The sequence below is a fragment of the Xenopus laevis genome, chromosome 1L, assembly GCF_017654675.1.
Source record: "Xenopus laevis strain J_2021 chromosome 1L, Xenopus_laevis_v10.1, whole genome shotgun sequence".
In the NCBI taxonomy this organism is placed as follows: domain Eukaryota; kingdom Metazoa; phylum Chordata; class Amphibia; order Anura; family Pipidae; genus Xenopus; species Xenopus laevis.
This window is the reverse complement of record NC_054371.1, coordinates 10,936,432-10,964,256: the sequence shown is the minus strand read 5'-3', so window position 1 is coordinate 10,964,256 and position 27,825 is coordinate 10,936,432. Positions and strand designations below refer to the sequence as shown.

The 27,825-nt window shown below is 43.8% G+C and overlaps 1 protein-coding gene across 1 annotated transcript; it reads right to left on the bottom strand.

The window, feature by feature from the left end:
• On the bottom strand, nucleotides 1-26,914 carry hspa12b.L (heat shock protein family A (Hsp70) member 12B L homeolog). Its single transcript, XM_018227350.2, has 13 exons — nucleotides 26,638-26,914; nucleotides 21,631-21,673; nucleotides 13,306-13,406; nucleotides 12,899-13,023; nucleotides 11,512-11,698; nucleotides 10,884-10,988; nucleotides 10,685-10,801; nucleotides 10,418-10,589; nucleotides 9,534-9,620; nucleotides 8,398-8,502; nucleotides 7,388-7,646; nucleotides 5,423-5,526; nucleotides 1-2,524 (listed from the first exon to the last, which is right to left on the bottom strand). Exons 2-13 carry the CDS (start codon nucleotides 21,671-21,673, stop codon nucleotides 1,884-1,886), a joined length of 2,046 nt encoding a protein of 681 aa, XP_018082839.1. The 5' UTR covers nucleotides 26,638-26,914; the 3' UTR covers nucleotides 1-1,883.
• Nucleotides 26,915-27,825: the final 911 nt, after the last annotated feature.

Here is a 27,825-nt window from a genome sequence, read left to right as displayed (position 1 = left end):
TCCTGATAATATGTTTATTATACTCCGAGTCATACACTGTGCTTTATCCGTACAAATAAACACAATATAACTGTGATTAGAAATACAAAAATAAAATTTGAGTACATTTCTTTTATAAAATATTCTTAGTAGAAAAGTGTGAAAAAAAATTCAGCATTGTGAGACTTCAGAAATCCGGTTAACTTTAGTAAAATAATAACGAATGTTCGAGAATTTACAAAAAATATATATATATGTTACAGTTCCTCACACAAACACAAGTGGTGGGTTCCAGTTGAAAATCCACGAGGCAAAATTTATTGGGCTGATGATATTTCCTAGTTTTCAATATGCCTGTAAAGTTAAAGGGCTTTATAAAACATGATATTCTTTGTTTCATCCTTCCTTTTGGCTTAAAAAAGTCCCCGTTTCCCTTTGTTTGAGATATGGTTATTGATATATAGAAACACTGATGTTAACATTTACTCTACTGTAGGTTTGGGGCTATCCAAGGCAATAAAGAAGCACCCGAATTTGCCTTCAGGCTGGGCCCCCTTAGCTCATAACAAGGTTACAGTTATGAAGAAACATTGGGGTAACAGTCACCCTGCTATAGTTCCAGGGGTACCCAGGGCACAAATAACCACTCAACCCAAATCTCCCCCTAACTGGCCTTCAGGCAGGGCCCCCTTAGCTCATAACAAGGTTACAGATATATAGAAACATTGGGGTAACAGTCAACCTGCTATAGTTCCAGGGGTACCCAGGGCACAAATAAGCACTCAACCCAAATCTCCTCCTAACTGACCTTCAGGCTGGACCCCCTTCGCTCATAACAAAGTTACAGATATATAGAAATATTGGGGTAACAGTCACCCTGCAGTAGTTCCAGGGGTACCCAGGGCACAACCACTCAACCCAAATCTCCCCCTAACTGGCCTTCAGGCAGGGCCCCCTTAGCTCATAACAAGGTTACAGATATATAAAAATATTGGGGTAACAGTCACCCTGCTATAGTTCCAGGGGTACCCAGGGCCCAAATAAGAATTTTCCCCAATTCTCCCCCTAAAGGGCCTTCGGGCTGGGCCTCCTTAGCTCATAACAAGGTTACATATATATAGAAACATTGGGGTAACAGTCACCCTGCTATAGTTCCAGGGTACAAATAAACACTCACCCCAAATCTCCCCCTAACTGACCTTCAGACTGGGTCCCCTTAGCTCATAACAAGGTTACAGATATATAGAAACATTGGGGTAACAGTCACCCTGCTATAGTTCAAGGGGTACCCAGGGCACAAATAAACACTCACCCCAAATCTCCCCCTAACTGACCTTCAGACTGGGCCCCCTTAGCTCATAACAAGGTTACAGATACATAGAAAAATTGGGGTAACAGTCACCCTGCTATAGTTCCAGGGGTACCCAGGGCACAAATAAGCACTCACCCCAAATCTCCCCCTAACTGGTCTTCAGGCTGGGCCCACAACCTAATATCATAATTTATTCGATAATTGAACATGTATGTTGCCTTGATAATTAGATTTGAATACAACGTCATTATCTAGTGACCATAATGAAGAACAATGAATTAAAAGGTGTCTATGAGAAAACTCATGGTTACCAAACATCAGATAGGACATTTTTGCATCAGGGCTGAATGACTGATCCCTTATCTAACAATTTTTTGGTACTGTTAAGGCTTCCATTGTACATAATAGGAGATGTCTCAGTGGTGGTTTTACATCATGCCACGGTGAAGTTATTTCAGGGTCAACTAATTACAGTATGTACGTTGTCTTGCCAAGGTGGAAGGTTCCTATGGTTGTCCATCAGGATGGTCTTCTGGAATGGCACAAGGGTTTTATTGCAACCTCTCTAGAACTAAAGAAGTAAAGTCTTTGCTCAGTTGGAAAGGAAGTCTATGGCAGCTCGTACAGTCTTTGAGCTTTTGACATCCATGGCTGTTACTTTGATTTCCGTGTCCCCAAACTGCATGCTGGCTTTAATCTCCCGGCGCCCCGTCTTCCCATTCGCCTCATTTATATCTGGCAGATCGAGGTTAATGGTGCCGCACTTCCTGACTCCAGGATCGGTGATGTACACCACTTCATCTGTTGAAGAGCAGTAGATATTGATGATTATTTTGCGCTGACCATTCCTGGCCGGGCAGTAGCTCCGCTGGACTATGTCTCCCAGAGCCACCGACTGATCCACAGACACAAACTTATCGAAGATATCCGTGCACCAGTTCTTCCCTTCTTTCACAAGGAGTTTATCCGGCGGATGTTTTCCTTCTACGAACTTGTTGAGGACCCCAACGCCATAGGTGAGAGGTGAACGCCTTACTCTGACAATGGTAGGATCAAGGCCAAAAAGGACGGCTCCTTTCAGTATGGTGAGGCCAACGTCTTGAGGGATGATGACCCGGCAGATATTGCTGAAAGCTGATTGGACGGCGTTCTGCAACATGGGAGACTCCGCAAAACCACCAACCAGAAAGAGGTACTTGATGCCTTTCACCTCTGGCTTCTTCATGAGGTCATCTAAGGGAGAGATATATGTTATAAACACAAGTCTAAAATAATGACTCTGGAAGATTATAAACTGTATATCATGATATATTTATACATAAAGACTTGGGTAGAAGCTCAGGTTTCCAGGTAACAATGAGGATAACAAAGGATTTTTTCCCCCTCTGAGGCAAATTGAAGAGGCTTCAGAAGAGTTTTTTTTTTTTGCCTTCCTCTGGATGAACTGGCAGTTAGGCAGTTTAAAAAAAGTTAAAAGGTTGAACTTGATGGATGTGTGTCTTTTTTTCAACCTAACTTACTATATACTATGTATAAGGATGCAGCTCAGACACCCACAGTAGGAAGATGGACAAGGAGAATATTCTCACATGGAGTTTCGCACTATTCTGACTTTATCCAGTTAAAATTCATTTTTAGCAAAAGATTAAGTGTTGGCATTAACGATCTATGGGATGATATTTATTATATATGGATACTGAAACAATCAGCACCCAACAATCTCCTGAAAACATAGACGGTGACGTCCATAAATGTGAAGGCAAATACGAACATCTGTAATGGTGCCAAACCCTTATATTGTGCCTACTAGGAAGCAAATATAATAACTCATGGTATTTAGTATACAATATGGGGGCTATATCAGCATTAAACTGTACAATGACCCCCAGCAGTAAATGACACAGAAACTCCCAAGATTAAATGTACAGTGACTCCCAGCATTAAACTGTATATTGAGTCCCAGCATTAAACTGTATATTGAGTCCCAGCATTAAACTGTATATTGACTCCCAGCATTAAACTGCACAGTGACACCCAACGTTACAGTACAGTGACTCCCAGCATTAAACAGTACAGTGACTCCCAGCATTAAACTGTACAGTGACTCCCAGCATTAAACTGTACAGTGACTCCCAGCATTAAACAGTACAGTGACTCCCAGCATTAAACTGTACAGTGACTCCCAGCATTAAACTGTACAGTGACTCCCAGCATTAAACTGTACAGTGACTCCCAGCATTAAACAGTACAGTGACTCCCAGCATTAAACTGTACAGTGACTCCCAGCATTAAACTGTACAGTGACTCCCAGCATTAAACAGTACAGTGACTCCCAGCATTAAACTGTACAGTGACTCCCAGCATTAAACAGTACAGTGACTCCCAGCATTAAACTGTACAGTGACTCCCAGCATTAAACAGTACAGTGACTCCCAGCATTAAACTGTACAGTGACTCCCAGCATTAAACTGTACAGTGACTCCCAGCATTAAACTGTACAGTGACTCCCAGCATTAAACTGTACAGTGACTCCCAGCATTAAACTGTACAGTGACTCCCAGCATTAAACTGTACAGTGACTCCCTGCATTAAACAGTACAGTGACTCCCAGCATTAAACTGTACAGTGACTCCCAGCATTAAACAGTACAGTGACTCCCAGCATTAAACTGTACAGTGACTCCCAGCATTAAACTGTACAGTGACTCCCAGCATTAAACTGTACAGTGACTCCCAGCATTAAACTGTACAGTGACTCCCAGCATTAAACTGTACAGTGACTCCCAGCATTAAACTGTACAGTGACTCCCAGCATTAAACTGTACAGTGACTCCCAGAATTAAATGTCACAGTGACTCCCAGCATTAAACAGTACAGTGACTCCCAGCATTAAACAGTACAGTGACTCCCAGCATTAAACTGTACAGTGACTCCCAGCATTAAACTGTACAGTGACTCCCAGCATTAAACTGTACAGTGACTCCCAGCATTAAACTGTATAGTGACTCCCAGCATTAAACTGTACAGTGACTCCCAGCATTAAACTGTACAGTGACTCTCAGAATTAAATGTCACAGTGACTCCCAGCATTAAACTGTATAGTGACTCCCAGCATTAAACTGTACAGTGACTCCCAGCATTAAACTGTACAGTGACTCCCAGCATTAAACAGTACAGTGACTCCCAGCATTAAACAGTACAGTGACTCCCAGCATTAAACTGTACAGTGACTCCCAGAATTAAATGTCACAGTGACTCCCAGCATTAAACTGTACAGTGACTCCCAGCATTAAACTGTACAGTGACTCCCAGCATTAAACTGTACAGTGACTCCCAGCATTAAACTGTACAGTGACTCCCAGCATTAAACTGTACAGTGACTCCCAGCATTAAACTGTACAGTGACTCCCAGAATTAAATGTCACAGTGACTCCCAGCATTAAACTGTACAGTGACTCCCAACAGAACAGTGACTCCCAGCATTAAACTGTACAGTGACTCCCAGCATTAAACTGTACAGTGACTCCCAGCATTAAACTGTACAGTGACTCCCAGCATTAAACTGTACAGTGACTCCCAGCATTAAACTGTACAGTGACTCCCAGCATTAAACTGTATATTGACTCCCAGCATTAAATAAAACAGAATCTCACAAAATTCAATGTACAGTGACTTGCAGCATTTAAATGTGATTCCTATCTTAAAATGGTGCAGTGATACCCAGCATTAAAGGGAAAACTTACACCACCACCCCCATTGAGTCATTTAGTGGGCTTATGTAGAAAAAGGTACCTAAACCCAATCAGAACTTCCAGAAATAAAAATCAATGTATTATTTAGTACACAGACTGAAGACAGTCTGTGCTCTTTGGAACAGTTCCCCACCCCCTTAGGTTCACAGTATAATTTAATCCCTCCCTCACCTTTATTCATTGTAAAAAAAGATGGATTCTAGGACTAGAGGAAATGCAATTATTAAGTCTCCTAATATCACACTACACAGCTGCCGCAACAGTTCTATAGGCTGCAACCAATCAGGCCACAGTCAGCAATTTTTTATTATTCAATTGAGTTGTAAGTAATACTGAGTGCATTTAAGGGTAAGTAAATGAGGATGATAGATATACAGTACCTATGTGCTGGACAATCTGACGGATAGTTGGCTGGAACAGTTCATTCATGGCCTCAGAAGACATCCGTAGCATGCCCTGGGAGGACCATTTCACAAAGTTGACACTGAGAAAGCAAAAAAAGAAAAAAAGTCGGTGTTAAGAGTTCCCCCCACAGAGATCATATTGTTTACTGTGTAATTTCATAGTCAGGATTTATAGTCACGAATGATTCCTTTAATGTTAATGAAAACACATTGGCTTAGATTATTCTGCACCGAGTGACATATTGATTTTTATATTGATGTTTATTGATAACAATCGGAGCAGCCATGATGGTTCTGATGAGTCTTGTGCATAGACTCTAGTGCCCTCCTCTGGCCAGAATATTAAAGATAAAGTGTCTCCTCATGACAGTATCTATCTATAATGGAAAAGAATCTGACAACATGCTTGAAGGCCTGAAAGTGTAACACAAAGTTGAAGGATTGAGGTTAAAAGTAGTAGTTGTACATTCTTGTCATCTGCACCTGGTAACTTTATTCTTCCAGAAAATCACTTCCAGGTCTGTTGCTAGTGACAATTAGCCAGAGACTGATAAAGTTGGCAGTCTTTTGGCTTTTCTCTGTGTTTGACTGGGGTGTGTTCAGATACTGATTGGGTCAGATAAAAAATGGTCATGCAAGGGACACCATGTGATTGTTGACCTGTGGGTCATATGAAGTGGTCAGTCTTAGGCTCTCCAGACCCACTTATCCTCCTGGCAGAACAACACATATTTCCCTCACATTTTTTTTCTCCAGATATATCTCTGGCTCCAGGGTCAAACACTTCCTTTAGAGATACCAAGAAAAATCATAGTGGTTCTTGGTTCTAGTAGGCCTCACTACCCAGGACTTGTCCATCCTCATAGCGACTATAGCCTGTCCTTATACTGCTTTTGGCATACTCTAGTCCACAAACACCACCAAGCCATCGCATGTGCACATAACCATTGACCTCTAATACATTGCGGTCCCATGGGACAGTTATGTATTTGGTGGGCCCTTAAGATGAGGTTCTCTGGTTGACCACAACCTGAGTCACCACATCTACAACTTGAGAGGTTACAGGGGTCCAACTAATTGCAGAACTTTATACATAGCTACACATGTGATGGATTGCTAAGGGCCAGACCAAATGCCCTGCCTCCAGCCCCCGAAGGACCACTTTGTTTGAAGAATAAGCCAAAATATTTCTATGAGCAAACTAACACAGCGTGCAAAGTCAGAGAAATGGTGGCATTAGGCATAACCATTCCTGGTCAGCATCTAGTGCAGGAGTTGCTCTTGTTTTATTACCAAGTTGCAGCCTCTGATATGTGTATCTAGAGAATTATTCTGGATGTGCAGAATATTGTTCCCATTACAAGCAAAACCCCCACCCCCAGCCTTATTAGTAAGAACGTTGGTGCAGTAATTACATCAATACATGTTACAACTTCTCTCCTTGTCGTTACTGTACAAGCACAATCATTATTTAAGGCTGCAGAGCTGTACGGGCTGCTCTAGTGGATCAGAATTAATTCAGAGACTTTCAGAGCAGACAAGTGTTTGAGGAGACCAAGAAATAATTACACATCAACCACTAAGATCAATAGGAACATTGATTCCCATTTTCATAGAGGAAGAGTCTTGGTCAGTGGCTTCCCAGGGAATAAATGAGGGACGTGTTTAACTTTTTATTTCCTTTTGGTAATTTTATACTAACACGTTTGGAATGAGTTTCTAACGAGGGTCCATGGTGTAGAATAGGGAGCACTTTATGATCACCAGCTGTTTCTGAGATCATTTCCCTCCCTTCTTACCTTATTTCCATATATCCACTTTAGATGGTCAGCAGATGACATTACAAAACATTATGACCTGAAACTAGTTCCGTATGTGGATGGAAGTCTAGAATGGACAAGGGACACCAAGACAGTTAATGCAAGGCAAGTTCTAGATCACCTGCTTTTTCTCAGGGCCGTCTCCACGTTCTGCCCCTTGTTCTTCCTGTAGAAGTCGATGAAGGAGAATGGTAAAGAGATATTCAGATGGTTGGATCTCTGCGGGGCTGCTGTCCTCTTCCGAGCCTCGAAGGCGATCATTAAATCTACCCAGGCTGCCGGACGTTTCACTTTGAAGGTTTGGATGAAGTCTTCTCCAAATATCTGGCACAGCATCTTCTCAAAGGCAAGGTCCACTCCAATGGCTCCATATGGACCCCCTTTCAAACCAACACAGAGAACTTTTAAGCACAAGACTAATTATAATTGCATTTAGTACAAAAGTCAAACCCCAAGGGTTTCTATAATAACTAAAGCAGTCTTCTGATGTTGCTTAGAAAAGACCAGAGAAATGTTTCAAAGCAGAGCAACATCCAAAGAGTTTCTTCTTTTTCTTCTGAAGTTTTCTCCCAACTGTCAGGCCACCTGGCAGAACTGAACCAGCAGATGTCGCTGTTGTTTCAGTTTCATTATATTAGTAGTGTAAAAACTAGAAAAAGAATTAAAGTAAATGGCAGAAGTGCTCGGAGGGGCTTGTTTGTTTTGAGGTTTCCTAGCAGCTTTTATGTACCTATGAGAATGTATCCCACCTCACTGTAACCTTACTGGCTGCTCTAGTTAATAAACAGATAGGGTTCCCCGCTCATTCTGTGCTGCACAACTGGAGCCAGAGTTGAACCCCCACCACTGAATGATTTATATATCCCTATTTGCTTTTCTCCCAGCCTAACAACATAGGGGAATGTAATTTAATATAACTGACAAGCTGCTACTAGAAAGCTCTGATGCACATTTCATATTTGCATGTTTTGTGTCGTTAGAGGTTTAGAGGGGATTATCCTAGTACCGGGGGTCACCATTTCCTATTCTCTCTGGGCCAACGATTTATGTGATTATAATTCCTATTCTGCATTGGTATGGCCTAAATGCAATAAACATACCCAGATAGAAGTCCCAGTGCAGAAGGCTTACCGGAAGCTTTGTAGAGTTCCTTCAGAGTCCCCTTTGGCTGCTCAATCTGATGGACTGTCAGATCCACCGTGCCCCCTCCACAGTCAGCTACAATGTAACGGTCCCCTGTAACCAAAAGAAAGATGGAATGTTCTTGGTTAACATTTACAGTTAGAGTTACTATGGTAACAAGCACAGCTACGGTTACTTTTGGTAGTATGGTGGCCCAGTGTGTAGGTTGCAGTGCTGGGTTTGATTCTTATAAAGGAACTATCTATGTGCATGTTCTCTACATACTCAGGGGTGTTTCCATCCCAGAATACAAACACTGGTGCATTCATTCTTAATTATAGACATAGTAGAGTGTAAGCTTAGTGGACACCTGTACTGAAGCATTCTGTTTACAGTAGGAGATACTCCCTAAAATCTGCTTCCCTTTTACCTTCCCACACATTCCAGAAGTTGCATTTTTGTTTTGGCTAGAAATCCACAACGCTAATTAACTATAGGTCCTGTAGGGTTTCGGATGTACAGCATTTTATGTAACTTGAGCAACAATTCTTTGACTTTCACTTGGATAGACAGACGTCCAATGGGCATGAACTTTTTAGTATGATGTAGATAGTGATATGTCCCAGATTGTCCCAGAATTTCCAAAACCATATCACAGTACTCCTCAACAGGTAGCAACCCCACATGTCAGGATGGCAGCATTCAAAGTAGTAATAACCCGGAGAGTATGTCATGTATTCAAATCATCTTTTTGCTTTTATTGCAGGTAAAACATGCACAACGCGTTTCGGCAACTTCGCCTTCATCATATGCTCCTGATGAAGGCGAATGTGCCGAGACATGTTGTGCATGTTTTACCTGCAATAAAAACAAGATGGTTTAAATAGTGATATGCTCATGCAATCTGTAGTTGGTCTGATAACTGTTTATCAATAATGTACTACTGTTGCTGAATAATATTCATACTGCATGTGGCCACTAGGTGGAGAAAGGCTCCCAGGAGAGAAAAGGCTCCGTCAAAATCCTTGACCAAATTGATCTGTAGGTGGCAGTGTTGTCCTTATAAGTAGCAAGCAATGCAAGCCCTTATTGGCTGTTCATAGAAGGCCATAGAGTGTGAATCCATTGGGGTAGGTGAGACATACCTGCCTCCATTTCTGACCACAGCTCTCCCATCCCCGTCTCCACCAGGAAAGTTCTGCTGTGCCGAGACCGCCTGAGCTGCTCTCTCGCTGCGAAATGAACCAAAGGAATCAGTCAGCAGATTAGTTCTGAGCTTCACTAATGCCCCTTTTATTAAACAAAAACATTAATAGCCTCTTTCCCAGGCAGCGGAGGGTATCTGCAGGGTAACAGCATCAGTCAGAGTGTTGGCAAGGACCAAGGCTTGTGGCTTAGAACATAGTTATGGAGGCTCTTAGGGTGTGGGAATGGATACTCGGGTGTACAGGGAGGTGCCAGGGTCACAGATTTATTTTATTAAAGGCTCTAGGGATGAAGCCTTTTTTGATTTAGGACACAAAAGATTATATACCCACAATGCAATGCAGGTATTGGAAAAGGGGTAACTGCAGTATGGCATTTGAAGGGTAGTTGCAGATCTACTGGTCTTCGACCAGCTTCTCTGCCTTCCAGATGCCCTCAGGTGGGCATAGTTGGTATGAGTGGGTAAATATATGGTTGTGTGTGGGGTGCAGGTCTACTTCTAGCAGATAAGCTTCTCGGACTCCCATTCTGCTTTGCACCTGTCTTCACTTCTATTTTTTGGGTTTGGTGGTGGATACTGCGTCAGGTTGGCTGCAGGTCAGTTGGGTAGTGGGTCCAGTAGAGTAAAGATGTAGGTTGTGCATTTGGGCGCAAGTCCACATGATTAGACCCAAGATGGTCTCTAGTACAGATAAAGACGTAGACCTTAGGTTTAGGATTAGGGTATTAACGGTCTTTGTTTCAGGGTATGGGATAAACATGAAAGCTGTTTTTTATGGTACAGACATGAAAATCATCATTAGCCTTCAATGGTGGCACCTACCTTGCCTGAAGCTGGAGTCTATGGATCGATCAGAAGGGTAGCCATTGATTATGGCCTTGCTGCTGAGATCAATGAGCTGGTGGAGCCTGAGCTTTCGGCAGTATATGGAGGCAGCTTCTGGTTCCAGGGCAATTAACAGCTGCTCAGGGTTTTCTGGAGACACCAAACCAGCCTGTGGGTATCAGCATGAGAGGGAGAGAATGAAAGACTTGGTCCTATAAAGATTGGCATGTACTATACCCTGTTGTACCCGTCTGAAAGTCCTACCAGATAGGCAGCCTCTCTCATGAACTGCTTGGCCGGCTGTTTCCAGATGGCTGGCACTGTGAGGACCCATCGTATGGCCTCCTTCTCATTCAGGGCCGGGCACTGGTCTTTCAGTTCCTATTTGGAAAACAAAGGTGACTTCTACATACACAGGTGCAACTTATCCACAGAAGGAAGAATTGGCTTGATCACCACCTACCTGCACTGCGTGCTCCTTGAAGAAGCGTAGAGCATGCGCAAACACCACCATCGCTTGGACTTTCTTCCCGTTGACGGCCTCTAGTTCTGTTTTCATGGTGAGATCCTACAGAGGAGGCAGAAGATTGGCAGATTGCACTGGATGTTCATACCTGCTCCATCTCTAGGAGGATTTTTGTGTAACCCACAGGATCAAGTTTCTGTTTTGCCTGCAGGGGGCACCATTACCCAGAAGTCCAGCCAATACTCCATTAACCATTGTTCCTCCCCATGCATTAGAAAGATGGGCATCACCCTCACTGTATCTCCTGCCAAACATCCCCTTTTCTCAAAGTCATTGGTGGGACCTCATGGGGCATTATTCACATTTATTGTTCAGAGAGGGGGATGCTGGGAGTTGTAGTAAGGACAAGGTGCTGCATGTTGGGTTTCCCTGGATTAATAAAAGACCTTTGGATTTGTGATTCTCTCCTGCCCAACATTTACAGACCTAATCCTCAGCTTCAACTAAAGGGGACTGAATAGTGTCATCTTCTATACCCCCCCCCCCAGCACCACGGGAAATTTAAAGATATTTGGACCGGAGTGGGTAAATTATAGGTGGGAGGGGCCAATGAAGACCCACTTACACTGGTACTGTGTATTTTCATCTTAAACTTCTCAAAATACAGCCAGTCCCGGGCTTCTTCTGGGTCCAGGTCATGGTAATAGTCCCGGGCTGTATATCCGAAGCTGTGAAAGGCCTTATCGGGGGTAAGCAGCAGGCTGGTGGGAGTTTTTTGGTGGGCCACTCCTGGATCTCCTCCTTCCCATTTCCTGAGTGACAAGAGAACAATTTTACTATTTCCATAAAGACCTGATATCCCATATACCGGGCATCGGTGGCCCCTATATGTGAGTGACTAAGCTACTGGCAGTTGCTATTGGCAGTCTGAGTTGGCAGTTGACATTGGCTCATGTATAACCAGCTTAAGCTGAGTGGAGCAGATACAGAGTTGGGATATTTAATGGTTCAATAGAAGAAGTGGGAAATCTCTGTTTCTCATAAATTTGGAGAATGTCTCCTAGAGAGCCGAGCATGTGGGTCTGATGAGGTTCTGCTGAGCCCAGTGACACATGATGTTGCTAAGAAATAAAATAGAAAAACCTCCTGTCTCATGTTCTATAAATAACAGGAACAGCAATGGGGGCTGCAGATGGGGGGGGCTCAGGATTAAACAAGTTCTTTCTGGGAATACAATGGAATAAACTGTAACGGATCTGTCCCTGGGGCCCGGGGCTCACACTCACAAGTCACTGGTTCCCTCACAGTTGGCAGCGCTCAGAGAAACTACATTCAGCTCTGGGGGGATACGATCCTTCCCTGGAACGTTCTGAAGCCAAAAATGTGCAGCAGCCAATAAAGATGTGCTACAGCTTTACCCAATAAAAGCCTTAAAGGAACAGCGCACTGAGCTATAATCTGATACATCACAAGGACTGCTCTACAGATGAGTTGCATATGCTTCGGGAGGAGGGTAGATATTAAATCTTCTTTCTTATTTACTGGATTCATTACAGAATCGCTGACCAGTAAATGAACTGTGGGCAGAAGGCACTAGGTCCATTAGCACAAGTAGGAGCTGCTACCCCCCAAGTAAGTGGATTCCCCCAGTACTTACCCTGGCACAGAGCTCTGATTCTCCGTTGCTTCTGCACCTGGGCTGCTCTCTTTCCCATGATCAAACAAGAAACTCCACCTGGCTAACTAAATCCAATCTCCCCTTTCAGTACAAACCCAGGCCTTTTGCTAAGCTAAAACATCTGGATTATTTTATTTTGCCTGGACAAATTCCTTCAATGGAACGACCCATCGCAACCAATCAGAAATTAGCTTTCATGAGCCTGATTGCTGTAGACAGAGCAAAGATGTTTGCCAATTGGCTAGAATGGGCAACTGCCAATTAACTACAGTATGTAGCAGAGCCGACCGATTAATAAGGCCAAACCCCAGGGCCAGCTGGGGCAACACTGTACCTCATCATGTGAATGGCTTCCGGGTCTTTAGAGAAACTGAAGGCGTAGCCGCTGGATGTCGTCCCAAAATCAATAGCAACAACCACGAAAAATGGAGATCTTCTTACTGACCTCTGTTCGCTCCTCTGGAACACAAGGGACCCGTGAGTTAGTTGTGGGCACTGAATATAAAGGGGAAGTGTAATAAAAGCTGCTAAATGAACACCAGGTCTAGTAACCCCTGCCAACCAACCACATTTAATAGCAACTTGAGTGAAAGCAAACTGATTGGTAACTATGGGTTTCTAGACCTGGTGTAAATGCTGCCCCATCCCCCGCAGCAGCCATTCTGGTGAATAGGAGGAGGCTGAACTATGGAACACTGCATTAAAGGGTTAACATTGTAATCTGAGACAAAGGTTCCTTACCGGGGACTGGGATGGGGTGAGTGGGGCAATGTTACAGCTCTCATTCTGTAGACTGGGTGAGTTGGGGGGTGAGGGAGTGCAGGAACGGTCCATATTGGTACCTGGAGGGAACAGATTCATATCAGTATTATAAACCCACATTTATTCTTCATTGTGATGAACCTCTGCTCATTCTATTATATAGAGAAGGGCCGATACCCCCTATACTCACTCACTATATGTCTTAAACACCAATGAAGCGGCTCCCAGCAATAATCTGCTGCCAACATGCCCTCTGCTTCACATAGACACCCCTGATTCACATTCCACAACATTAACCCTCTATTCCTTCTCTTTGCTCTGTTGCTCAATATGCAGGTTTATTTCTTATTTCAGTGGGGCCTCCTCTATAGGGGAACTTGTCACCTAACTGGCCATCTGAAGGGGCATGGGAGAACTGAGGTAACCGGGGACTGTAGGAAAAGAAACAAACACTTTACATTTAAAATTCCTATATGTAGGTGGGCTAACCTGTACAGTTTAATGCTGGGAGTCACTGCACAGTTTATTGCTGGGAGTCACTGTACAGTTTAATGCTGGGAGTCACTGTACAATTTAATGCAGGGAGTCACTGTACAATTTAATGCAGGGAGTCACTGTACAGTTTAATGCTGGGAGTCACTGTACAGTTTAATGCTGGGAGTCACTGTACAGTTTAATGCTGGGAGTCACTGTACAATTTAATGCTGGGAGTCACTGTACAATTTAATGCTGGGAGTCACTGTACAGTTTAATGCTGGGAGTCACTGTACAGTTTAATGCTGGGAGTCACTGTACTGTTTAATGCTGGGAGTCACTGTACAGTTTAATGCTGGGAGTCACTGTACAGTTTAATGCTGGGAGTCACTGTACAATTTAATGCAGGGAGTCACTGTACAGTTTAATGCTGGGAGTCACTGTACTGTTTAATGCTGGGAGTCACTGTACAATTTAATGCTGGGAGTCACTGTACAATTTAATGCAGGGAGTCACTGTACAGTTTAATGCTGGGAGTCACTGTACAGTTTAATGCTGGGAGTCACTGTACAATTTAATGCTGGGAGTCACTGTACAATTTAATGCAGGGAGTCACTGTACAGTTTAATGCTGGGAGTCACTGTACAATTTAATGCTGGGAGTCACTGGACAGTTTAATGCTGGGAGTCACTGTACAATTTAATGCAGGGAGTCACTGTACAGTTTAATGCTGGGAGTCACTGTACAGTTTAATGCTGGGAGTCACTGTACAGTTTAATGCTGGGAGTCACTGTACAATTTAATGCTGGGAGTCACTGTACAATTTAATGCTGGGAGTCACTGTACAGTTTAATGCTGGGAGTCACTGTACAGTTTAATGCTGGGAGTCACTGTACTGTTTAATGCTGGGAGTCACTGTACAGTTTAATGCTGGGAGTCACTGTACAGTTTAATGCTGGGAGTCACTGTACAATTTAATGCATGGGAGTCACTGTACAATTTAATGCGGGAGTCACTGTACAGTTTAATGCTGGGAGTCACTGTACAATTTAATGCGGGGAGTCACTGGACAGTTTAATGCTGGGAGTCACTGTACAGTTTAAATGCTGGGAGTCACTGGTACAGTTTAATGCTGGGAGTCACTGTAACAATTTAATGCATGGGAAGTCACTGTACAGTTTAATGCTGGGAGTCACTGTACAGTTTAATGCTGGGAGTCACTGTACAGTTTAATGCTGGGAGTCACTGTACAATTTTAATGCAGGGAGTCACTGTACAGTTTAATGCTGGGAGTCACTGTACGTTTATGCTGGAGTCACTGTACAGTTTAATGCAGGGAGTCACTGTACAATTTAATGCAGGGAGTCACTGTACAATTTATGCACGGGAGTCACTGTACATTTAATGCTGGGAAGTCACTGTACATTTAATGCTGGGAGTCACTGGACCAGTTTTAATGCTGGGCAGTCACTGTAAGTTTAATGCTGGGAGTCACTGGACAGTTTTAATGCTGGGAGTCACTGAAACAGTTTAATGCTGGGAGTCATGTACAAGTTTAACTGGATGCGTAAATGCGGAGTCACTGTACTGTTTAATGCTGGGAGTCACTGTACAGTTTAATGCTGGGAGTCACTGTACAGTTTAATGCTGGGAGTCACTGTACAATTTAATGCAGGGAGTCACTGTACAGTTTAATGCTGGGAGTCACTGTACAATTTAATGCTGGGAGTCACTGTACAATTTAATGCAGGGAGTCACTGTACAATTTAATGCAGGGAGTCACTGTACAATTTAATGCAGGGAGTCACTGTACAGTTTAATGCAGGGATTCACTGTACAGTTTAATGCTGGGAGTCACTGTACAGTTTAATGCAGGGAGTCACTGTACAGTTTAATGCTGGGAGTCACTGTACAGTTTAATGCTGGGAGTCACTGTACAATTTAATGCAGGGAGTCACTGTACAGTTTAATGCTGGGAGTCACTGTACAGTTTAATGCTGGGAGTCACTGTACAGTTTAATGCAGGGAGTCACTGTACAGTTTAATGCTGGGAGTCACTGTACAATTTGATGCAGGGAGTCACTGTACAGTTTAATGCTGGGGGTCACTGTACAATTTAATGCTGGGAGTCACTGTACTGTTTATTGTTGGGAATCACTGTACAATTTAATGCTGGGAGTCACTGTACAATTTAATGCTGGGAGTCACTGTACAGTTAAATGCTGGGGGTCACTGTACAATTTAATGCTGGGAGTCACTGTACTGTTTATTGTTGGGAATCACTGTACAGTTTAATGCTGGGAGTCACTGTACAGTTTAATGCAGGGAGTCACTGTACAGTTTAATGCTGGGAGTCACTGTACAGTTTAATGCTGGGAGTCACTGTACAGTTTAATGCTGGGAGTCACTGTACTGTTTATTGTTGGGAATCACTGTACAGTTTAATGCTGGGAGTCACTGTACAGTTTAATGCTGGGAGTCACTGTACTGTTTATTGTTGGGAATCACTGTACAGTTTAATGCTGGGAGTCACTGTACAGTTTAATGCTGGGAGTCACTGTACTGTTTATTGTTGGGAATCACTGTACAGTTTAATGCTGGGAGTCACTGTACAGTTTAATGTTGGGAGTCACTGTGCTGTTTATTGTTGGGAGTCACTGTACAGTTTAATGCTGGGAGTCACTGTACAATTTAATGCTGGGAGTCACTGTGCTGTTTAACGCTGGCAGTCACTGTGCTATTTAATGCTGGGAATCACTGTGCTGTTTAATGCTGGGAGTCACTAGGGTTGCCACCTTTTCCTAAATTTTTAACTGGCTGGTGGGGCACGGGAACAAAAAGGGGCTGATTGTGATTTCAAAAGGGGCGGGCCATGATGTAAAAGGGGGCGGGCTGCGTCGCAGAGATTTCAAGAAGGAGAACAAAAGTTACATTTCCTAGGATTGGGGACGGGCCGAGGGGTCTTTTTAAGGGTATTACAAATTTACCGGCAGCTGCATTGCTGGCCATGGCAGGTGTTTTACTGGCTAGGCCGGTAAAATGCCGGCCGGGTGGCAACCCTAAGAGTCACTCTGCTGTTTAATGCTGGGAGTCACTGTGCTGTTTAATGTTGGGAGTCACTGTGCTGTTTAATGCTGGGAGTCACTGTACAGTTTAATGCTGGGAGTCACTGTACAATTTAATGCAGGGAGTCACTGTACAGTTTAATGCTGGGAGTCACTGTACAGTTTAATGCTGGGAGTCACTGTACAGTTTAATGCTGGGAGTCACTGTACAATTTAATGCAGGGAGTCACTGTACAGTTTAATGCTGGGAGTCACTGTACAATTTAATGCTGGGAGTCACTGTACAATTTAATGCAGGGAGTCACTGTACAATTTAATGCAGGGAGTCACTGTTTTTTTTTTTTTTTTTTTTTTTTTTTTTTTTTTTTTTTTTTTTTTTTTTTTTTTTTTTTTTTTTTTTTTTTTTTTTTTTTTTTTTTTTTTTTTTTTTTTTTTTTTTTTTTTTTTTTTTTTTTTTTTTTTTTTTTTTTTTTTTTTTTTTTTTTTTTTTTTTTTTTTTTTTTTTTTTTTTTTTTTTTTTTTTTTTTTTTTTTTTTTTTTTTTTTTTTTTTTTTTTTTTTTTTTTTTTTTTTTTTTTTTTTTTTTTTTTTTTTTTTTTTTTTTTGGGGGGGGGGGGGGGGGGGGGGGGGGGGGGGGGGGGGGGGGGGGGGGGGGGGGGGGGGGGGGGGGGGGGGGGGGGGGGGGGGGGGGGGGGGGGGGGGGGGGGGGGGGGGGGGGGGGGGGGGGGGGGGGGGGGGGGGGGGGGGGGGGGGGGGGGGGGGGGGGGGGGGGGGGGGGGGGGGGGGGGGGGGGGGGGGGGGGGGGGGGGGGGGGGGGGGGGGGGGGGGATTTCAAAAGGGGCGGGCCATGATGTAAAAGGGGGCGGGCTGCGTCGCAGAGATTTCAAGAAGGAGAACAAAAGTTACATTTCCTAGGATTGGGGACGGGCCGAGGGGTCTTTTTAAGGGTATTACAAATTTACCGGCAGCTGCATTGCTGGCCATGGCAGGTGTTTTACTGGCTAGGCCGGTAAAATGCCGGCCGGGTGGCAACCCTAAGAGTCACTCTGCTGTTTAATGCTGGGAGTCACTGTGCTGTTTAATGTTGGGAGTCACTGTGCTGTTTAATGTTGGGAGTCACTGTGCTGTTTAATGCTGGGAGTCACTGTGCTGTTTAATGTTGGGAGTCACTGTACAGTTTAATGCTGGGAGTCACTGTGCTGTTTAATGTTGGGAGTCACTGTACAGTTTAATGCTGGGAGTCACTGTACAGTTTAATGTTGGGAGTCACTGTACAGTTTAATGCTGGGAGTCACTGTACAGTTTAATGCTGGGAGTCACTGTGCTGTTTAATGCTGGGAGTCACTGTGCTGTTTAATGCTGGGAGTCACTGTGCTGTTTAATGACAGTGTTATAGTATTACCTGTGTCTCGTTAATTCGGACATATTCACGTGCAGGCAAAGTGATTAGGCTGTGAATATTCTGAGATGATTTTCGTATGGTTCCTACATGTTACGGAGCTTAAAACCATTGGCACAAGAGGCTGATATGCTGGTGATAAATAATTCACTAGAGCAGAAAGTAGCAGCTAATTGGGCACTTTCTCTGTCTCCCCTCTAGGGACTCAGTTGTTTATTTGAGTTTATTTTTGAGCACAGACTTAACTGCTCTGGACCAGCAACCCCTCCCCCCCTCCCCACAGACCATTAAAGTGATGGATGACCACTAAAGTGCTTTTTTCATACATCAGATATAAACAAATAAATCAGGCTGCAAATGATGCAGGATTTATTTGTCAGGAGCCGTGCAACAGTACAGCTGGGGGAACGCGCAGCACACGCCACTTACAGGCAGTTAGTCATTATGTATGAAATGCACACAATACACAGTACCCCCGGTGTAAAAGGGAGGAATGTGCTTTAATGTGAACCCCATCAGAGAAACCAAGGTCCCTGGCCTGTAGAGCTTACAATCTAAGCTCTCCTGACCATATTCCATTGATAAAAGGAAATACATAATAAATGTGATTTTTGTTTGAGGCAATGACCACAATGGGCTTATTCTAATATGCATTAGAGTGTTGATTCTGGTGCTAAATCAGCTCAGTTTACTTGTACCCAATACTTGTACCCATTACTTGTGCCCATTACTTGTACCCATTACTTGTGCCCATTACTTGTACCCATTACTTGTGCCCATTACTTGTACCCATTACTTGTACCCATTACTTGTGCCCATTACTTGTACCCATTACTTGTACCCATTACTTGTGCCCATTACTTGTGCCCATTACTTGTGCCCATTACTTGTACCCATTACTTGTGCCCATTACTTGTGCCCATTACTTGTACCCATATCTTGTGCCCATTACTTGTGCCCATTACTTGTGCCCATTACTTGTACCCATATCTTGTGCCCATGCCATCACAATGGTTCTAGGTGCAGACACAGCAGATCTCTGATTGGAGCAGAGAAGCTTATTCTTGGCCTGTGTTTGTCCGCAGCCTGCGAATCAGCCGAGTGTTCTGGAAAGTACAGGGGCTTATCAGTTACCCAAAGTGCAGGAGAGGGATGAGATGTAACTAGACAGCGTCTGGCTGTGAGACAAAAAGCAGGAGAGAGTTTGGGGAGAAAGCTGGGGGAGTGCAGGAGAGTGTGTAGGGAAGAGTGCTGGAGGAGTGCAAGGGAAGTGCAGAGGAGAGCGCTGGGGGCTGCAGGGGACAGTGCCGAGGAGAGTGCAGAAGAGAGCGCTGGGGGAATGCAGAGGAGAGCGCTGGGAGAGTGCTGGAAGAGTGCAGAGGAGAGTGCAGAAGAGAGCGCTGGGGGAATGCAGAGGAGAGCGCTGGGGGAGTGCAGGGGAGAGTGCTGGGAGAGTGCAGAGGAGAGTGCCGAGGAGAGTGCAGAAAAGATCGCTGGGGGAATGCAGAGGAGAGCGCTGGGGGAGTGCAGGGGAGAGCGCTGGGGGAGTGCAGAGGAGAGTGCTAGGAGAGTGCAGAGGAGAGCGCTGGGGGAGTGCAGAGGAAAGCGCTCAGGGAGTGCAGAGGAGAGTGCTGGGGGAGTGCAGGGGAGAGCTCTGGGGAATTGCTGGGGAAAACACTGGGGGAGTGCAGGGGAGAATACTGGGAATGGAGAGAAGAATGCTGGGGGGGTGCTGGGAGCGGTGTGGGGGATGTACAGGGCAAGTGACGAGGGCAATGGGAGTGCAGTGGGAATGCTCGGGGTATTGTGGCAGAAAGGAATTGGCATTAGCTAAACTAGTGCATCTGGGAATCGCTCTCAGCAAGGATTTGGGGGTTCAGGATGGATGTTGGGCCATTCTGGAAATGTCTGAGTGAAATAACTCCGAGATGAAATGCCCAAACTCACCCCATATGCTATTACTCTAAAGGAAAGTTACCCAGACACTTAGATTGCCAGCTCTGTGGGGCAGGGAACACTTCACTCTATTGCACTATTACTATATTGCCCCTCCAGTTGGGGCCCCAACTTTCTTCCTAAAGGCGGCACATTAGGATCAAATGTGGAAGTGGGGGGGCTGATAGAAGAGGGATAACGTTAGCCCGGCTCCTTTGCTTTGCTCTGACACTGAGGCCCGATGATAAATACCATCTGTCCATGGACATTCTGTTTTACATTATGTGATGAAAAGAGAGAAATTCTATTCCCCCTTCCAGACAATTCCCAGTAGATGCGGCTGGAGTCTGGCCTTACCCTCAGTGTCACATCAAACTTGCCCACCCTGATAGCCCCCCCAAATCTGTCAGCTCAGCCCAGGCTCTATAAACAGGCGGCTCCTCTGTGACTATTCCCTGTCCAAGTCACCAGGAGAGGAATAAGCCCCAGACTGGCCCTGCAGAGCCGACTGTTTGACTGCAGTAGAAAGGCAAAGCTGTTTATTTGGATTTTACACAGAAAAGATGTGAGTTCAGTTTAGCAGGAACAGTCCCCTAAGTTTGCTCATAGTCTGTACAGAGAGATCCCATAAAACTATGGCAGCATAGGTATTCCCTGTACTAAGCACAATTCAGCAGGAACAGTCCCTAAGTTTGCTCATAGTCTGTACAGAGAGATCCCATAAAACTATGGCAGCATAGGTATTCCCTGTACTAAGCACAATTCAGCAGGAACAGTCCCCTAAGTATACTCATAGTCTGTACAGAGAGATTCTGTAATAAATGTTCCTACCGCACACTCGCCTTTCCTCTCACTGCGTTGGTGGTGCTGGTTTCTCCGTTGACCCCGGCCAGGTCCCTTAGCAACAGCAAACAAGAAACGGATCCGCACACACGCTATTATCAGCAGTTGGGGGGACACCCTCTTTTATTATATCACCTCGTGATCAACGTTTCGGGGGGATAAACCTCCCCTTGAAGGGAGGTTTATCCCCCCGAAACGTTGATCACGAGGTGATATAATAAAGAGGGGTGTCCCCCCAACTGCTGATAATAGCGTGTGTGCGGATCCGTTTCTTGTTTGCTGTACAGAGAGATCCCATAAAACTATGACAGCATAGGTATTCCCCTGTACTAAGCACAATTCAGCAGGAACAGCCCCTAAGTTTGCTCATAGTCTGTACAGAGAGATCCCATAAACAGTAGACAGTTCAGAACTCATTACTGATTGGTTTGTATTGTGTCTTTTGCCTTCACTGATCCTCTTAGAATATGACACATAGAAACATTTCTGTTATTCTGTTATTGGGGCCCCGGGGCCAAATACAGCCAGTTGTGCAGCTATATCCCCCACTAGATGCAAATACAGGCCACCAACTGCCACAAGCACTTACCTATCTGCAGACTGTCCATCCTTCTCTCCAGCACAGCCGACATCTGAAATCCAAGCACAGTTGCCAGTTAGAGAGATGGCGCCACAAGTTTAATAAGCCACACCCATTCTCACAAAGGGTTCTGGAAAGCTGCTTAAATGTAACAATAAAATACTTTTATTTAATGCAAAAATAATTTTGTACCAGGTCCAGTAACCCATAGTAACCAAGCAGCTGGTGAGCAGTAACTGTTACCTGTGGCCCTGCTGTCTATCCATAGACCTGGGCTAGGTGTCAGATTAAGAGTCCCACTTCAAAGGCTCATTCCCCCCAAATGAGGTTTTGTATATTTTTTTACATTTAAGATAATTGCACAGCAATAAATCCTCATTATAATTCCTGTATCAGAGCAGTCACTGTGCTACTAACTCTAATACTGACACTGCCCCTAGTGTATTCTCACAGGTACTGCAGGGATCGTTCAGAATACATTTACATTTTCCCATGTTAGCTGGTTGTGAGTGAGGGGGGATGTAAATATTTACAATTCTCGGATAAACCTTAGACTACTTTCAGATTGTAAGCTCTTGGATCCAATCATCCAGAATGCTGTCCCTTGTGCAAGTCATTAGTGCTATGTTTATTTAATATTATATAAATATATTTATAGTGTGTGTATGTATGTGTGTGTCTTACTAATGGCCAGACGTGTGATTAACCCTAATGGATTTCTCTGTTTATTCTACAAAACTCCTTTCCTCCCTAAACCACAAATGGCTGCTGATTGGATCCCTCATGCCCCTCCCCCATATAGGTCCAGCTGGGGGATGTCAGGGCTAAACCACTTTCACCTCTCGTCCTCGCTGCTGTAATTGGTGTGTCTCAGTTTAGGCCAAAGTGGAATAAATTTCGGGGGTCCGACTCCAAGCAAAGGGAACGGCCATGGGGACCATAAATAATGTACTCATTTTACTTAGAAAGGGACTTAAAGTACAACTCCCTGCAGCCTATGGATGAAACTGCTCCCCCCTGTGAATTTGACTTTACTTGTCCTTTAACCCTTGGAATATACTTTGCTTTTCAAGATAAAACTCAGTTTGTAACAAGACACTGATGGCCCAATGCCATATTTTCCCTTATATTTCTATCCTGTACCCCCAGCCAGACACGAGGACCCCAAAATACTCCTTGCAAGTCCTTTCCCCTGTGTTAAACTGAGCTCGGATTTTCTTACTTTTAAGATCATTTTTAATATGTAACAGATTAATCAAATTCTAAAGAACTTTTCAATTGATCTGCATTATTTATTTTTTATAGTTTTTTTAATTATTTGCCTTTTTCTTCGGATTCTTTCCAGCTGCAACAATGTAGCAGAATTCAACTGATTAAAGATGTGGCTCACATTCAATTTTAGTATTTTATAGAATGGCTAATTCTAAGAAACTCGTTTGTCTTGTGGCTCTTTCCAGCTTTCAAATGGGGGTCACTGACCCCATCTAAAAAACAAATGCTCTGTAAGGCTACAAATGTATTGTTATTGCTACTTTTTATTACTCATCTTTCTATTCCAGCCTCTCCTATTTATATTCCAGTCTTTTGTTCAAATCAATGCATGGTTGCTAGGGGAATTTGAATCCTAGCAACCAGATGGCTAACATTGCAAACTGGAGAGCTGCTGAATAAAAAGCTAAATAACTGAAAAATAAAAAACAATTGCAAATTGTCTTAGAATTTCACTCTCATCACACTACTAAAAGTTAACTCACAGTTTAACAATTATAGCAGGAACAGAACTTCAATTTCCCCTTTAATAAAAAAAGGACAAGCCGCAGACACATGGAGTCAATGAATCAGATGGGAGCATTTAAAGGGCAAGCTAGAGATGTAACAAATATGACTGATAGGCTGGGCTCATAATTCTTTCCCTTTGAAGTCAGGGATTTCCTCCGATTGCTCTGGAACATGAAGTAGACCCGGGGCACGTCAGGGATATCCAGGAACAAGTTCTGCCCATACAGTCAGTTGGCTAAATAAATAAACACACTTCCCAGTGGTGCAACGTCTATTCTCTGCACTCTCAGTCACGACTGTTGAAACAATGTAGCAGCAGCCAGCTCTCCTCCAGCCACCACTCCAATTGGCACATAGCAAGGTCTGTTCATCACACAACATGCAGGGCATTGTGGGAAATGGCTGGAGGATCGCCGGCTGCTGCCACATTATTCCAAGAGGGGCAACAGAGGGTTCTGCTGTGGGGAGAGAAGAGAGTGTGAAGAGTTGGGGGGTCTCATTACAGGAGGAAGAGGGAGTGATTCCTAGGGGTTCCCAACATGTTTAGTTTCAGGAGGAATAAAGTTGGACATTGGACAGATCAGTGCAGTCACCAAACCCCGTCCTGAATCCATAAATATCTCAATCCATTATTATTATTATTATTATTATTATTATCTGTGTCCTGGATCTTGTGAGGCACCAACCAAAGAGAAGGGTCACTGACAATTCCTTCCTCTGCTTTGCTCTGGGGCTTCACTGGGTCAGAGTGAGGAATATATAATTCTGAACTGCCAACATCCTTAGCTCTGCTATATGCCCACCTATACAATCCTATGCTACACAATCCTGTCCTACACAATCCTGTCCTACACAATCCCGTCCTACACAATCCCGTCCTACACAATCCCGTCCTACACAATCCCGTCCTACACAATCCCGTCCTACACAAACCCGTCCTACACAATCCCGTCCTACACAATCCCGTCCTACACAATCCCGTCCTACACAATCCCGTCCTACACAAACCCGTCCTACACAATCCCGTCCTACACAATCCCGTCCTACACAATCCCGTCCTACACAATCCCGTCCTACACAAACCGGTCCTACACAATCCCGTCCTACACAATCCCGTCCTACACAATCCCGTCCTACACAATCCCGTCCTACACAATCCCGTCCTACACAATCCTGTCCTACAGAATTCCACTTTATAGAATCCCACATACATAATCCAATGCTACAAAATCACACCCTACAGAATCTAATCCTAAAGAATCCTATCCTACAGAATAATATCATACAGAATTCCCCCTTACAGAATTCCATCCTACAAAATCCTATCCTACAGAATCCTAGGTTACATAATCTTGTCCTATAGAATCTCACCCTACAGAATTCCATCTACAGAATGACACCTTGCAGAATCCTATCCTACAGAATCCTATCCTACAGCATTCCACTTTACTGAATCCTATCCTCCGGAATTCCACATTCCACAATCCCATCATACAGAATCCTATCCTACAGAATCCAACCCTATACAATCCTATCCTACAGAATTTCACCTTACAGAACACTACCCTACAGAATCGTATCCTACAGAATTCGTTCCTACAGAATCCCAGCAAACAGAATTCCACTTTACAGAATCCCATACTACAGAATCCCATTCTACAGAATTCCAATCTACAAACTACCACCCTATAGATGTATGTAGGCAAGGATTCTGTTGGAGGGAATTCTGTAGGATGGAGTTTTGTTATGGTCTCCTATGAGGTTATTTGGACCTTGTATGACATCAGAGGAGATGGGTGCATTACACTGGGAATACTTTTATATACAGGTAGACTGGGGCTATGGTCATGGCTGGGCAAATTTACCCCTCACACCCACTGATGTTGCTCTTTTCTTCCCCTTTATATTCTGATTTATCTCTATACAGGAACCAGCACAGACCTGATGTCATTTGTTCCTATTAGCTCACTGCACATTTTTAAAGGAAAATTCTTTTTTTTTTTCATTTGTCATAATCGCACATTTAGCCTCAGTCCAACCTGGAATTAAACATTATGTGAGGTTGCTACAGTCACTGACCCTGGCAACCAAACATCAGCTTAAAGGGGTGGTACGCCTTTACATTAACTTTTAGTATGTGATAGAATTTCTAATTCTAAGATAATTTTTATTCCTCATCTTTCTAGTCAGGCCTTTCCTATTCATATTCCAGTCTCTTATTCAATTCAGTCCATGGTTGCTAGGGGAATTTGCACCCTAGCAACTAGATAGCAGAAACTGCAAACTGGAGAGCTGCTGAATAAAAAGCTAAATAAATAAAAAACCACAAATTATAACTAATGAAAACCAATTGCAGAATGTCTCAGAATATCTACATCATACTAACAGTTATCTCAACCCCTTTAACTGCATGGCCAGAATTGTATAATTATTACATTGTATTATTATTACAGAAATGTTACTAATCTTTCTCTTCATCCCCTTTCTTATTCCGACCCCTGCCTGGTGGGCTCAGGTAACGTCTCATTGTTCTCAAAAAGCAGAATTTTACTAGCAGGGATTTGTAGTTGCACAGCCTCATTGTACAGAAATGTGGGGCTCTCTCAAGCTTTCATACATTGTGATTTCTCTCACTTGTACCCCACTTCATTAATCATCCAAACCTCTTACCCTTTAACCCTGACATTGCCAAAGCACTGACCCATTCCGACCCCTCGTCTCTCTTCCAAAGCAACATTCACAATGAGCTCCTTGGCTTTCCAGCTGTGGGCATTATAGGGTTAATGGACTCTAAGCCAATCGCTTTCAGGGTGACAATACTGATCTCTCATTGGGTGGGAATCAGAGGAAACCTTTATCAATATACAGTACGGGATCTGTTATCTAGAACTGGTTGTTTGCAATAGAGTCAGCTGATGGCACAAGAATATCACTTAAATTGTAAGCTCTGCAGGCAAGCTCCTCCTCCCACTTCCTAGCTCTTTTTGTTACATGTAATTGCACTGATTTATTGAGGAACTCCAGGAGGCACAATATAATGAATAAAAGTGCAAGAAGTATAACCCCCCGCCCCACTGGAATGAGGGGTCACAGGTGAGACTCCCCTATATAAACTGTGAGTAAAAATCATTAATGATAATGTCCTGTGTCTCCAGGGAACATTTCTTGCCCACGGTCCTACTATAAATCCCCCCTGAGTAAGTAGCAGCTGTATGGCAACTATAGAGTTAATGGTACCTTCTCTCCTGGGCGCTGGATCCAAGTCTCCTCCTTCTGCTCCAATAGGATCTCCTGCAGATCTGACTTAATGGAATCAGAGACTTGTTGCCCTGGAGTAGGATCTTATTCTCAGCTCCCAGTTTGCTCCAGACAGAAGGGGCTGATTATGCCCCAAACATTGTCCCTTTCTTCTTCTCTCCCACTGGAAGGCTCAGCCCCTCTAGTCCCAGTCACTCCCAGCTCAGCCCTGGTTTAAATTGCCGTCCCACATGTAAGTGAGTGAGTGAGTGAGTGAGTGAGTAGGCAGGGCCGGGAATCCTGAAGGAGGGTAATAGTAAGGAGCCACCCCCCCCCCAAACCTGCTCAGGCTCAGCCTCTGGCTCTCACTCTGCTCATTATCCCATTCCTCTGTTTCCTGCTCTGTTTCCTCACTGCCCCCCCTTCTCTCTCTCTCCTCTTTCTGCTCCCGCTAAACCCCAAGTCTCTCCCTTCTGCTCCTCTCTCTTTCTCTCTTTTCCCTTATGCCCCTCCTTATGTTCCATATAAACCCCACATTCCTATTCTCCTTCTGCTCCCTATGACTAGAGTTGCCACCTGTTCTGGAAAAAAATACTGGCCTTCCTATATATTTATCTTTATTCCCTATTAATAACATTGGGATCATATCACTGACCTTCCTATATATTTATCTTTATTCCCTATTAATAACATTGGGATCACTGACCTTCCTATATATTTATCTTTATTCCCTATTAATAACATTGGGATCACTGACCTTTCTATATATTTATCTTTATTCCCTATTAATAACATTGGGATCACTGACCTTCCTATATATTTATCTTTATTCCCTATTAATAACATTGGGATCACTGACCTTTCTATATATTTATCTTTATTCCCTATTAATAACATTGGGATCACTGACCTTCCTATATATTTATCTTTATTCCCTATTAATAACATTGGGATCACTGGCCTTCCTATATATTTATCTTTATTCCCTATTAATAACATTGGGATCAGCCATCATTTTTACCAGCCAGGCCAGTAAAATACCGGCCAGGTGGCAACCCTACCTATTACACCAGAGTTTCTCCTTTCTGCTCCCTATAAACCCAGTCTCCCCAACTACTCTTCTCTCCCCCTTCTGCTCCCTATAAACCCACAGCTTCTCCCTTCTGCTCCTCTCTCCTTATGCTCCCT